We start from the raw sequence: 14,966 nt of genomic DNA, 5'->3' as shown, positions 1-14,966 counted from the left end.
ATAAAGATAGAGAGAATTTGGGGTAAGGAGGGAAGGTATAGGAGAATAAGGGAAGGTTGCATGGGCAGGAAAGTGCAGAACATCCTATTCTTGGCTTTCATTAAGCAAAGAGGAGCCATGTTGCACTGGTCTCTCTAGGTCACGTCCCTGAATATTCATCCAGAGGAAGTCACTTGAAGCAAGTTTATTGCTTTGAGCTAAAACCATACTCATGGAATCTTACATCTAGCTTTAAGAAACCCCTGAAATACCTCTCCTTGTCGTCCAGCCCTGAAAAAAATCATCCTTCCTGCAATACTGACTTGCCAGTCTTTCTCAATGAAAAATTCTCTTCTTCATCTACCAAGTTGCCTCCCTTCCTCTAAAATGTGTCTTGCATAATAGTCCACTTTTTCATTCTGAGATTTGTTAGAGTTATTTATAGGATCTGACTGTACAATCAGCACTGTACTAATTCAAATTGGATGTACCTCTTCAATGCACTATTCTTCCCTGCCTCACTATCCCTAACCCTACTACCACCACCTTCAGTCTCCTTTCCAGAATTCCAATCCAATAATTGGCATGACAAAACACACCCTCAGAACATTCGGAGGAATTGATCATGGAAACAGTGCTGATGTGTACAAATTCTAGATCTGTGTCAAGTCACATATGTAGTCATTTCAAGAGTATCTATCCAAGAAGCAAGAATTTTCCATCTTATAATAATAGCCATAATTATGAAAATGGCTGATTGATTGCTTCTTCATCTAATATTTACAATAATCTATGATTAAAAAAATGACTTGTTGCCAGGGGTTAAATTAACTCTCTTAATCTTCATAATAACCTATAGCATGGGTTACTAGTATAATCTTCATTTTTCAGATGGGGAAATTGAGACAGAGAGATTAAGTAACTTGTCAAGGTCACCCAGCCAGGAAGTGGTGGAGCTGAAATTTTAACCCCAGGTCTTTCTGTCTGACTACAAAGACCATGCTACTGCTCTACCATATTAGAAATATCTTTGTATTTGCATCCTATGTTGCACTGTTAAGCTAACAAATATGTATGGGAAATGCCACCTTCCATTCTGAGGATGTTTCAAAGCACTTTGCCATCCATGATCCATTTGATCATCATGTAATCCCTATTAGGAAGGCATGGTGGTTGGTGGGATCACCCTAGCACAGATAAAGACCCAAACACAAACACTTGCCTCACTACAAATCAGGAGCCAAATCAGAGTCAGAGTTCAACAAATATGTTTTCAAAAATGTGTTATTTATTACAGAGAGGAGTTAAGCTTCCTCCACCTCCTTTTTTTCTGATTTCATGATGAAGATTGTAAAGGAAGTGGGAAGCTCACAGCAGGTCATGAAACCTCCAGCCAAAACTTCTTGAAACTGTGAAAATTATTTGGGCATTCCTGGTTTTATCTCCCATTCACCACAATCCTTCAGGATCTGCACTACTTGAACACATCCTGTAATCTAAAGAGAGGGGTTGGAAACTTGGTCCTTAAGAACTAGATACACTGAAGGCATGAACACATCTCACCATAGATCTTGCCATTGTTTCCTTTTATTTATTTATTAAAGGTCCACAATTCTAAAATCTACCAAGTTCTGAAAACCAAAAGAAAAAAATTAATAAATTTTCTATCAAACCTTATGTGGTGGAAAACTGATATAAACTGTTGTGAGGAAATTTATGGTCTTGATTTATCCCATTGAGTCTAAGCATTCATGGGTTTCACTGCTGAAATATTAATGTATTTGATTATAGTATGCCTGCAAGATACATTACAGGACATCCAATGAAACTGAAATTTCAGATAAACAGTGAATAATTTTTTAGTATAAGTATGTTTCTTACAATATTTGGGACATAGTTGTACTAAAAAATTATTCACTATTTATATGAATTCAAATGTAACTGGATGCCTTGCATTTTTATTTGCTAAATTTGGCAACCCTGATTATGAGTGCTGCCTCAAACTCCACTGCAGGTGTTGCATAATACATGGCACAGACATATTACTATTCTAAAATCGGACAAATTTACAGTTTCAAAACACATCTCATCCCAAGAGCTTTTGAATAGGGGCTGTGGATATGTGTACCTGTAGCATCCTTCCAGCAGTGGGCTTGATACTGCCATAGCACCCAGCTATCAAAGACTTATGCCATCTGAATCAGTTGCCTCTTTGGCTCTCATTATATTTCCCCTCTGCTCTGTTAGATGTATCATTAGCTTGATCAATGATTTATTGCTTTCTGCTTCTCCCTGGTGAGAAGTTTTCCAATGCAGTCTCCCATTTTTCCTTCTAGAATGCCCCTTTTGGAGTAGGAAGTGAGTTACCATCACCCTCTGCTGCTATTTCATGACTAGAAGTCATTGCATTGGACATAATTCACCCACACTAGATGCTTTCAGAGCCCATCATCTCCAGCACAGGAGAATTATAACATCTGCCAGAAAAGCCCATTCAGCTAATTCTGAATGCTGTGTATACTTGAAAATGAAAAATTATATTTTAAATAATGTGCTCTAAACCAGAGTTTTCAGCATCTGGCTTCACCTTCCTTCATTTAGTTAAATTAATGAGGCTTAGCTCTAGTTTGAAAATAGAGGTATGATTACCACTTAACTTATATTGTGAGTTTGCACCTGGGTTGCCATTGAATTGGTATTCCATCTCAGGAACCACATCTGTTGGCTAATTGCAACAGCAGCCAGCTGAATACAAAGTGTCTCAGTAATACCTGGATAAACAGGCATCTCCTTTCTAAAAATAATCCCCATCTATTAGTTATGTGGGTACAAAAGTATCAAATTGTGTTAGAGACTACATTTAATATGTAGGGACTACTTCCACTTATAATATGGGCCTAAACTACTTGTCAAAACCTATTCTTTGTCTCAAATTTCTGCTACAGTGATAAAAAGCTGAATCATTTTGTGAGAGTGTGGCTCAGCAAGATCACTGCAATGGTGAGAGAAGAAAGGTGTTCTGAACATTTCTTCCTCTTCAAGAAAATTTGCATTGCCACTAATTTACTTTTTGAGCATTTTCTCCTCATCAGAGCCCAGCTTAATTAGCAACTACAAAACAAACCAACTCATTCTAACTCATTCTAACATCGCTGATCATTTCTGCTAGCTGGCTTTTTATACACACCCAGCTATCTTTTGACATGTGATGCAATGAAAGTTGGGCCTATTCCAATGTGCAGCCATTCACTGAGGGACCATAAGGAAGTTCTGGAAAGATCAGTATATCTTTTCAAACTACCAAGAAAGGCCCTCATCTCAGATCTTGCCATAGCTTGGAACTCAATTTTTCTTTAAAACCCTACTCATCTTCTCCCTGGGGTGGGGGGAGGCAATTCATTCTCACCTTTCAGATATTCTTTTCCTCCACATGAACTAAGGGAAGAGATGTTTATAGCTGTAAGTTCCCCAGCTTGAAGTCAGTTGATCTCTTAGGGAACGCCCAAAAATAACCCATTGCCAATTACTTCCAGAAAAATAGGTCTGTGGGGTTTTTTTTTTACAAACCTTTAAATGTTAAACATGTCAAGGTGACCTTATTTCCAGTATCACCAATTGCACTTTTGTACACACTCAACAATTTCAAATCATCTGAAAATATCCAGGTATTTTACCCACTAAATGTGGGACTGGAAGCTCACTGCTACTGGCTTTTTTTTTCTCTGCCTCACAATATGGCTTACTTCTCAAGAGGATATCTGCCACCCCCATATTCTCTGCTCCTACCAGGGAACTTTCCTTCATTTTTCATTGCTTCCTCAGAGAGTGGGGACTCAAACAATAACCAGCTCACTACTCTGTAATGAGCACTTACTACAGTGCTTGACACACAGTAGGCACTCAATTGATAATTGTTATCATTATTACAATTTAACCTCTATGACCCTCAGTTTTCTCATCTATAAAATGGGTGTAAATGTATTATCAATGAGAAGAGAGAGTCAAAAGAAAGGCCAGAAGGGTGGGATGGAGGTATGGGTTGGGGGTGGGCCACAATAGCAGTGCTCCATATACTTAGAGAGTGGGTAAGGAGAAGAAATATTGTGAAAAGTATTTAGTGAGATAAGATATGCTCCTGAAGCAATACTAATTGACAAGAGCCTATAAAACTTTGCCATCAACATATTGTATGTGTGTGCATTCACAGAGGACAAGAGACAGAGTAGGAGGGCAGAGAGGGAGAGCACAAAAGTCACCTGGCCTCTTGATAATGTCACTATGGATGCTTTAAGTTTTTTTCTTCAAACTTCTGTATATGTTCTAAATTTCTAATAATAATTATGTATCACTTTTAGAATTGGAAAAAATTATAAATACTACGTGAAATTTATATATGTAAAACCAAATTTCTGGGTTTGTTAATATATGCAAAGCACTTTAAAAGTATCCCAAACATAAGTCCTGCATACATTTAATCTGTGACTATTATGAGTACTACTAGAGACATGCTTTGAAAGAACACAACATGCAAGGTGAAAAGAGAATCCTCTGTTTGTGTGCATGTCTTGGGGGACTCTAGAGGAAAAGAATTCTGTAGGATTATGTATTTGAAATGTCCCCTGGGTGCCCACTGGCTCTCTAGGAGGAAGGCAGAACGCCCAGCAGAGGGGAGCTGTAGGGTTAGGGGAGACTGCATGCCCCAGAAAGACTCGACCCAGTAGGGGGCTGAACTACCCCATAGTAGCATCGAGAGCCCCTAGCATATAAGACAGCAAAGAGCAAGAAGGTGGAATGTGAGTTGCCCCTAATTGGTGCAACTCAAGGACAGCACAGCTGGTGAAATAAAGGCCTAGTGGGGAGCAGAAGGACCCGGAGGAACTAGACTGAAGGCTGAACAACAGCGAAGAGTGTGGCTCAGGAAGGGAGAAAAGTGAAACCAATCCTTCCAAACACCCCCTCCCGTTCCACAGACAAGAACACCAGCAGAACTAACCTGACCAGTTTAAAGCCAGCAGAAGAACTTTTTTTTTTCCTTTCCTTCTTTCCCCCTGAATTCCTTCTTACTTTCAGTCCTTTGTTCTTTTTTTATTCCTTCTTCCTTCCATCCTTTACCTTTTTTATTCCTTCTTCCTACCTTCTTTTATTTATTCTGTTGTTTTAATTTTTGTTAAAATTCCCTCTTTTATTGCCTCCGATATTTCTTTATTCCTACCCCGTTCCTTCCTTTCCTTTTCTATTCCCTTTTCCCCTCATTCCCTTCTTCTCTCTCTCTCTTTTTTTTTTTTGCCCCTATTCCTCTTTTTCCCACAGATGAGACAAGAAAACCTGGAATGCTGAAAAGACCAGAGTTAGACCGTGTTAAACCCATAAAGGTCAGCTCAAGACCAGTGAGCACAGGAGATTAAGGAGATAGCACCACTGAATCCCATTGGCATTCTACCATAGAAGTTCATACCATAAACCCAGGGAGTGAGAACAGATCAATTTAAGAAGCAGAGGCTAACAAGAAGAGTCTCACAAACAATGGGAAGACAAAGAAACAATTCCCAAATGAAAGGAAAGGAGGAAGCCTCAGAAAGAATGCTAACTGAAAAAGAGGCAAGTCAACTATCAGATACTGAGTTCAAAGCAATGGTCATCAGGAAGCTCACGGAACTCTCTGAGATCAAAGAGAACTACCAGAAACTACAGGGAAACTACAATGAACTCACTGCAAACGATATCAACATGAAAAAGGAAATAGAAACTGTCAACAAGGGCCAAGAGAAAATGAAGAATATAATTTCTGAATTGAACAAAACAGTAGAAGGAATGAAAAGCAGACTTGATGAAGCAGAGGATCGGATCAGCGAGCTGGAGGATAAAGTGGAAAAAAACAACCAGAAAGAGGAAGAAAAAGAAAACAGGCTCAGAAAGAATGAAGAGGTAATAAGGGAAATGCAGGAGAACATGAAACGTAACAATATCCGTATAATAGGAATACCAGAAGGAGAAGAAGAAGAGCAAGGGATAGAAAACCTGTTTGAAAAAGTAATGATGGAAAATTTCCTTAATGTGAGGAGAGAAAAAGTCACCCAAATCCAGGAAACACAGAGAGTCCCAAGCAAGACGAAGCCAAAGAGACCCACTGCAAGACACATCATAATTAAATGGCAAAATTCCAAGACAAAGAGAGGATATTAAAGGCAGCAAGGGAGAAAAAGGAAGTAACATAAAAGGGAGCCCCAATAAGTTTAGCAACTGAGTTCTCAGTGGAAACGCTCCAAGCCAGAAGAGAATGGCAAAAAATATTCCAAGTAATGAGAAACAGAGGCCTGCAACCAAGACTACTTTACCCAGCAAGGCTCTCAATCAACATAGAAGGCCAAATAAAGAGTTTCCCACACAAAAGAAGTCTAAAAGAATACAGCTCCACCGAACCAGCTCTGCAACAGATGCTAAAGGGACTGCTTTAAGGAAAGGAAGGAAAAGAGAAAGACAGAGGAACACAGGTAGGAAAAAATGGCAATGAATAACTACCTATCGATAATAACCTTAAATGTAAATGGATTAAATGCTCCAATCAAAAGACATAGAATAGCTGAATGGATAAGAAAACATGATCCACACATATGCTGCCTGCAAGAGACCCATCTCAGGACAAAAGACTTACACAGACTGAAAGTGAAGGGCTAGAAACAAATTTTCCAGGCAAATGGACAGGAAAAAAAAGCAGGGGTAGCAATACTCATATCAGACAAAATAGACTTCCAAAGAAGGGCCATAAAGAGAGACCCAGAACGTCACTTCATAATACTCAAAGGAAGAATCCACCAAGAAGACATAAACATTGTAAATATATATGCACCAAAGAAAGGAGCACACAAATATATAAACAAAACCTTGGAGGATTTCAAGAAAGATATTGACAGCAACACAAATATAGTAGGGGACTTTAACACCCCACTGTCAAAAATGGACAGGTCTTCCAAACAAAATATCAACAAGGATATTGTGTCACTTAACAATACCCTAGAGGAAATGGACTTAACTGATGTATATAGAGCTTTTCATCCCAAAGAAGCAAAATACACATTCTTTTCAAGTATCCATGGAACTTTTTCAAGTATAGATCACATGATAGGACACAAAGCAAGCCTCAACAAATTCAAGAAAATTGAAATCATATCAAGCATTTTCTCTGACCACAAGGGACTGAAACTAGAAACCAACCCCAAAGGAAAAAACCCAAAACACTCAAAATCATGGAGACGGAATAGCATGCTGTTAAACAATGAATAGGTCAAGAACGAGATTAGGGAAGAAATCAAAAACTTTCTGGAAACAAATGAAAATGAACTCACAACAACCCAAAACCTATGAGACACGGCAAAGGCAGTCCTGAGAGGGAACTTCATAGCAATACAGGCCTGCCTTAAAAAGATAGAAACATTTCAAACAACCTAACCCTACGCCTACAGGAAATGGAGCAATAACAAAGACAGCCCAGAGCAAGTAGAAGGAAGGAAATTACCAAGATCAGAGCAGAGTTAAATGACATACAGACTAAAAGCACAATTCTGAGGATCAATGAATCCAGGAGCTGGTTCTTTGAAAAGATAAACAAAATCGACAAGCCTTTAAATAGGCTCATCAAGAAGAAAAGAGAGAGGATCTAAGTAAACACAATTAAAAATGAAAAAGGAGAGATTACAACTGATACCACAGAAATACAAAGGATTGTAAGAAATTACTATGAAGACCTGTATGCCAAGAAATTTGAAATCCTAGATGAAATGGACACATTCCTAGAAAAATATAATCTTCCAAAACTGAATGAAGAAGAAGCAGAAAACCTGAACAGACCAATAACAGCAGATGAAATTGAAGCAGTCATCCAAAAACTCCCAACACACAAAAGCCCTGGACGAGATTGTTTCACAGGAGAATTCTACAAAGCATTTAAGGAAAGCTAACACGTACCCTTCAAAGACTATTCGAAAAAAATCCAAACTGATGGAAGCCTCCCAAACTCTTTTTATGAAGCCAGCACCATCCTAATCCCAAAACCAGATAAAGACACAAGAAAGAAAACTTTTGGCCAATATCTCTGATGAACATAGATGCTAAAATTCTCAACAAAATATTGGCAAACCGCATCCAGCAATACATTAAAAAGATCATCCACCATGACCAAGTGGGATTCATCCCAGGGATGCAAGGATGGTACAATATTCGCAAATCAATAAACATAATACATCACATCAATAACTGCAAAGACAAAAATCACATGATCATATCAATAGATGCGGAAAAAGCATTTGATAAGATACAGCACGCATTTCTGATAAAAACACTCAGCAAAGTGGGAATAAAGGGAGCATTCCTCAACATCATAAAGGCCATATATGAGAAACCTACAGCCAACATCATACTCAATGGGCAAACACTTAGAGCTTTCCCACTAAGATCTGGAACAAGACAAGGATGCCCTCTCTCACCACTCCTATTCAACATAGTATTGGAAGTCCTAGCCACAGCAATCAGACAAGAAAAAGCAATAAAAGGCATCCAAATTGGAAAGGAGGAAACGAAACTGTCACTGTTTGCAGACGACATGATAGTGTACATGGAAAACCCTATAGACTCCACCAAAAAACTACTCGACCTAATAAATGAATTTGGCAAAACAGCTGGATACAAAGTCAATACTCAGAAATCAAAGGCATTCCTGTACACCAACAACGAAACTTCAGAAAAAGAAATCAGGAAAAAAATCCCATTTGATATAGCAACAAGAAAAGTAAAGTACCTAGGAATAAACCTAACCAAGGAGGTAAAAGACCTGTACTCAGAAAACTACACAACACTGAAGAAAGAAATGAAGGAAGACACAAACAAATGGAAGCATGTACCATGCTCATGGATTGGAAGAATTAATATCATCAAAATGGCCATACTACCCAAAGCAATTTATAGATTCAATGCAATCCCTATTAGAGTACCCATGACATATTTCACAGATATAGAAAAAACATTTCAGAAATTTATATGGAACCATAAATGACCCCGAATAGCTGCAGCAATTTTGAGAAAGAAGAAGAAAGTAGGAGGGATCACAATACTTGGTTTCAAACTCTATTACAAGGCCTCTGTAATCAAAACAGCCTGGTACTGGCATAAAAACAGGCACACAGACCAATGGAACAGAACAAAGAGCCCAGAAATAAACTCAAGTCTATACGGACAATTAATATTTGACAAAGGAGGCAGAAGCATAAAATGGAGCAAAATGAGCCTCTTCAACTAATGGTGTTGGAAGATCTGGACAGCTACATGCAAAAAAATGAAACTTGATCACCAACTTACGCCATACACGAAAATAAACTCAAGATGGATAAAAGACTTAAATGTAAGTTGTAACACCATAAAAGTCCTTGAGGAAAACATTGGCAGGAAAATCTCAGACATTCCACACAGCAACATCCTCACAGACACATCCCCTAAAGCAAGGGACATAAAGGAAAGAATAAACAAATGGGACCTCATCAGAATAAAATCTTCTGCATGGCTAAAGAAAACAGCACCAAATTACAAAGAGAACCAACAGTATGGGAAAACATATTTGCTAAAGATAACTCAGACAAGGGCCTGATCTCCAAAATATATAAAGAACTCACACGACTCCACTCCAGGAAGACAAACAACCCAATTACAAAATGGGCAAAGGACTTGAACACACACTTCTCCAAGGAAGACATACAGAGGGCCCAGAGACATATGAAAAGATGCTCAGCATCACTAGCCATCAGAGAGATGCATATTAAAACCACAATGAGGTACCATCTCACACTGGTTAGAGTGGCCAACATAAACAAATCCACAAACAAATGTTGGAGAGGATGCGGAGAAAAGGGAAGCCTAGTGCACTGTTGGTGGGAATGCAGACTGGTAGGCCACTGTGGAAAACAGTATGGAATTTCCTCAGAAAACTAAAAATGGAACTGCCCTTTGACCCAGCAATTCCGCTGCTGGGATTATACCCTAATAACTCTGAAACACCAATCCAAAAGAACCTGTGCACCCCAATGTTCATAGCAGCACAATTTACAATAGCCAAGTGCTGGAAGCAACCTAAGTGCCCATGAGTAAATGAGTGGATCCCAAAACTGTGGTATATTTACACTATGGAATTCTACGCAGCTGAGAGAAAGAAGGAGCTTATACCCTTTGCAACAGCATGGATGAAACTGGAGAGCATTATGCTAAGTGAAATAAGCCAGGCGGTGAGGGACAAATACCATATGATCTCACCTTTAACTGGAACATAATCAATAGAAGAAAAAAGCAAACAAAATATAACCAGAGACATTGAAGTTGAGAACAATTTAACAATAGCCGCGGGGGGGGGGGGGGACAGTGGGAAGAGGGGATTACAGGAACTACTATGGAGGACCCATGGACAAAACCAAGGGGGAGGGTGGATGTGGGGGAGGGAGGTGCGTTCAGTTAGGGTGGGGTGGAGGGATGGGGAGAAAAGGCATACAACTCTACTTGAATAACAATAAAAATTTAAAAAAAAAAAAAAGAAAGAAGTGTCCCCTGGGCAGCTTAACATTCAGGTCTGAAATTTAACAAGTCGGCAGAGAGGAGAAATTTATCATTTTAACAAATACAGTTAATGCCGGGAAAGCCCTTTGAGGTACGAAATGTCATACAGCATACAAATCTGTCCCTCCCCTTCAGACACTTATCATTGTAAGAAGGCCAAGTCATGGGTTCTACATGCACGTAAGTGTAACATGAGACAGGCTCTAAGAGGTACACAAGGAAAAAGCAAAGTGGTCTGGGCTGGCGATGGGATCTCTTATGGCTGGGGCAATCAGGGAAGCCTCACAGAGGAAGTGAGGTTCTCTGATTTAATGATTCTCTGCAGCTTTTCTTACTGACTCTAGTGCCTGCTGATTTTTCCCATCTCTGAATGCACTGAATTCGTAAGTTAGGGTGCATGATAACAAAGTAGTGAGCTTTTCCTAATGGTAAGTGGATCCAGTTTTCATGACTAGATTTTATTCTGACCCTTCCTTTAAAAAAATGGTGATAACAGGAGATGAAAGGGGCATTTTTAAAATGTCCTTCCTGACGAAATCTCTTGATTTGGATGGGAGTTGCCTTCACTGGTCTTTGAGAGCCAACCATCTGGGAACCTGACACTTTTACCATTTGTACTGCTTGTGAAGGTCTCTGAACACAAATAGTATTGTCCTGTTACTCCCTTTACATGTGTTTTACTGGTCTCAAAGAGATCCTGCAGGCCAGAATCACTGTCAGTCTCTCTTGTTGTAACCCTCTCCCCATGTGCCACACAGAACTGGGCACAAGATCAGCTGCATAGAAATACTTGTTGAAATGCCTAAATTGAATCATGTTGGTCTTATATGTCCTTGGCAATGAACAAGTCAAATTCCGTTTTGCCTTATGTTCAGCATGTGAATCAGGCACAAGCCACATGATTATTTAGACAGCTGTAGAAATAAAAGTCGCATAAAATAGACTGGTGACAGATAATTGTCTTCACTGAATGAGTGAAGTCAGACCTCTGCTGAGATTAATTTAAAGTGGTTTGCTAGTTGTCTGGGGGGAGGGGTGGGCTGTTTCCAATAGAACCTGACTTTATTCCTATCAAGAATTATCCTTTGGAGGGGCAAAGAGCTATTGAGCCACTCCAGTTAAAACACACCTTCATGTCAAAGGAAAAAAAAAAAAAAAAGCTATAGCTTTTCCAAAAGACCTATGCAGCAGTAAAGAAAAAATTAATTTTCAGTTCTTGCCTGGGAGCATTGGAGAAATGAAGCTTTGCAGAGGAAAAAGACAACTGCAGTCAGGGTCCTAGGAGGTTTATGAAGAAAAGATTTAGGCAGGTGAAAACGTGGGTCCCATAAAGATCTGGCCTGGAGATAAACCATGCAGCTAAGGTCTTCAGGATTTCCCTCATGTTCTTAGCATCACTCCTCTTGCTTATACTAGCTTCTAGTCAGGAGCCCAGACCTAGGAGGGCCCCATAGCTTCTGGGCTTTGCTGATAGGCAGATCCCTTATAGCTAGATAATTAACTAATGTGATATACTTACTTTAAACTCTTAACAATAGATAGTAGTTACATATATTACTAAATCCTAAAAACATAAATATAACTCCAATGCCTTAACCCAAAATAATAAGTGATATGGGCATTTCAATCACTGTGGTAGGGTCAATGGGTAAGATACTGGGAATATCAGCTTTTTGCAGGCCTCAGACCATACCATTCGTGGATTTTTTTATGACCTTGGTCTTTGGTCAGCCAAGCTAGTGCTCCAATACTGGCTCCATCACTTTCTAAGAATGTAAGCTTGGGCTCAGTCCCATCATCTGTTAAATGGGTATAATACTAATACCTGCCTTTACGGTTGCTGCGAGATGATATATGTGAAAATCTGGTATAGTTCCCAGGACACTATAAGAGCTCAATAGATGGTAGTTAATCTGACTATGTGAAGAACACTTCGTAGTTGCAACTCCTAAGAGACTTGATTTAGCTACCAGAGTTCACTCCCCTACATACACTAAGGAAAGAAGGCTTTAGAGACAGAGGGTCCTGCCAAGATTCAACCAGCACAGATTTATTTAATCACTGACACTCTGTAGACTGATTTTAAGTAAAAGCCCATTTGAGTTGTATACATGTTGTAATATTGGCCCCAAAATATATTTTTTTCCTTTGCATGTCTTGACTGGAGAAGGTGTTAAATAAATGGCAAAGTAACAACCTGATTCATTGCTAGCCAACCAAGAGGTGCTCAAAACCAAAGGAGAGAAAACACAAAATCAAAAAGGGAATTCATTTCCATTCTAAACCACAGCCACAGGCATGAGCTGACTATGTGAAGAACACTTCGTAGTTGCAACTCCTAAGAGACTTGCCAGTTTGTGTTTGCCCAAAGTGCACGTTTGTTGATTTGTTACATAGGCTAGGGGAATGAATAAATGTAAATCTATTTGAAATGAAATGTCCCCAATGGTTATCTGCTAAAAGGTATGTAAATTCACAGGAGAACTTTATAAAAACAACTACCCAGACTCTACCCACCCCCCCCCATCCCACACACACACAATGAGGCTCATTTAGTCAGCCTGTGATCTCCCTGAGATATGGATTTTTTGATGTTCCCTGGGTGATTTTGATGCAGACCCAGCTTTTAGGAATGATTTCTGTACTATGATGGGAAGGGGAATAGAGAGGCATGTCAGAGCACAAACCAAACAGAGTGACTTTGTTTAATACATGAAACAAATAATCCTAAGGAAGATCTAGTCTTGACATGTAGAGCTGTCTCTTGGGTTAGATCCATTCATGGGAACCTGGAAACCAGCCCTCTTTGGGGAATTGGCCATGCAGCTGACTGTGAACTAGGAAAGGTATTATGAATGTAGACTGCCTCCTGGTCATCTCAGATGCCTAAATTTTTCTCTTCTTTTCCCAGTTTGTTGCTCAGCCCAATTGCCAACAGTTGCTTGCCACTCTGTGGTATGATGGCTTCCCTGGATGGCGGCGGAAACACTGGGTAGTGAAGCTTCTGACTTGCATGACCATTGGGTTCCTGTTTCCCATGCTGTCTATAGCTTATCTGATCTCACCCAGAAGCAATCTTGGTCTGTTCATCAAGAAACCTTTTATCAAGTTTATCTGTCATACAGCATCATATCTGACCTTCCTCTTCATGCTTCTCCTGGCTTCTCAGCACATCGTCAGGACAGACCTTCATGTACAGGGGCCTCCCCCAACTATCGTGGAATGGATGATATTACCTTGGGTTCTTGGTGAGTCAAAAAGACCAGGGTATGGCCAGACTGACTGCTGATCTTGTCTAAAGAAACTACTGAAATAGATAGTTTTACTGGTCCTGAACTAAGGCAGCTTCCCTCTGTGCAGTGGGGTAGTCCTTTGTTAGGACTCTCAGAAATATAGTTCCTTCTTTCCTAGGCCCTGGTCACTCAGTATTGCCTGTCTTACAGTGAGATTGGCAATGCACCCAGGGGTTGTTTCTGCTAACCTAACGTCATCAAAGACAAGGAAGATGTCTGTCAGTTGGTTTAGAAAGAAAGCCAAGTGTCAATCAGGATGGGCCTCAGGTAAGTTAGGCAAGGCACATGCTAATCAGTCTATTCAATGTCCTCTTTCCCATAACTGGGAGAGGGGACACATGAATCTATTGCTTTCTCATGGCTATTCCACACAATCCCAGTACTTATTCAGAGTAGACATACTATTTGGATACTGATTTTATGATCAGGAGGGGAACCTGGGAAATTCACACAATTCATGATAAAAGCAGCCTCACCAGTAGTCTCTAAGCATAATTAGATTGCACTGAATCCAGTGCAATCATTGCACTGGATTCATTGGCATCCTCTAGGTCCTTGCTTTTCAAACAGCGGACCCCAATCCAGCAATGTCAGCATCACCCAGAGCTTATTAGACATACAAAATATCAAGTCTCACCCTGGGTCTACAGAATCAAAATCTGCATTTGAACACCCTCCACAGGTGGCTCACATGCACTTTAACATCTAGGAAGATCTGCCTTAAACTATAGCCATACCCTTTACTGCTTTCCACATTCCGAGGCATCTATGTTATCAAGCAGAATTCCATGAAATCACCACACAATAAGAAGGGAGAGGAGAAAAGAGGATTCTAAATTATTTGGGGCCCCACTGCCGAGCTCCAGCCCTGACATTGAGTATTTTGTTCCATGGTAGGCTTGCTCACTACAAAACTCATTGAGATATTTTCCCCTAGCACATATTGGAATCTAAGGACTATGAGATAATATTGACCAAATTAATTTATTGATGAAATTACTCCCACTCTAAAATGGGAAGTTGGTAGAATCTGGCATCCAAAATTATAACAGCATTCCAGTAACTATAGTAACAACACCGAATGTGAGTAGTAGCCAGAAAAGT

At 39.7% G+C, this 14,966-nt stretch overlaps 1 protein-coding gene across 1 annotated transcript in view; it reads left to right on the top strand.

The window, feature by feature from the left end:
• TRPC5 (transient receptor potential cation channel subfamily C member 5) overlaps positions 1 to 14,966 on the top strand; it is a 167,282-nt gene that overhangs the window by 105,127 nt on the left and 47,189 nt on the right. Inside the window, exon 3 of the mRNA XM_024559113.1 lies at positions 13,481 to 13,817. Coding sequence (XP_024414881.1) covers positions 13,481 to 13,817 — 337 coding nt within the window. The remainder of the gene's footprint in view (positions 1 to 13,480; positions 13,818 to 14,966) is intronic.

Source organism: Desmodus rotundus, chromosome X (assembly GCF_022682495.2).
Source record: "Desmodus rotundus isolate HL8 chromosome X, HLdesRot8A.1, whole genome shotgun sequence".
Classification (NCBI taxonomy): Eukaryota; Metazoa; Chordata; class Mammalia; order Chiroptera; family Phyllostomidae; genus Desmodus; species Desmodus rotundus.
The sequence above is the reverse complement of the archived record's forward strand: the minus strand, read 5'-3'. Positions and strand labels throughout refer to the sequence as shown.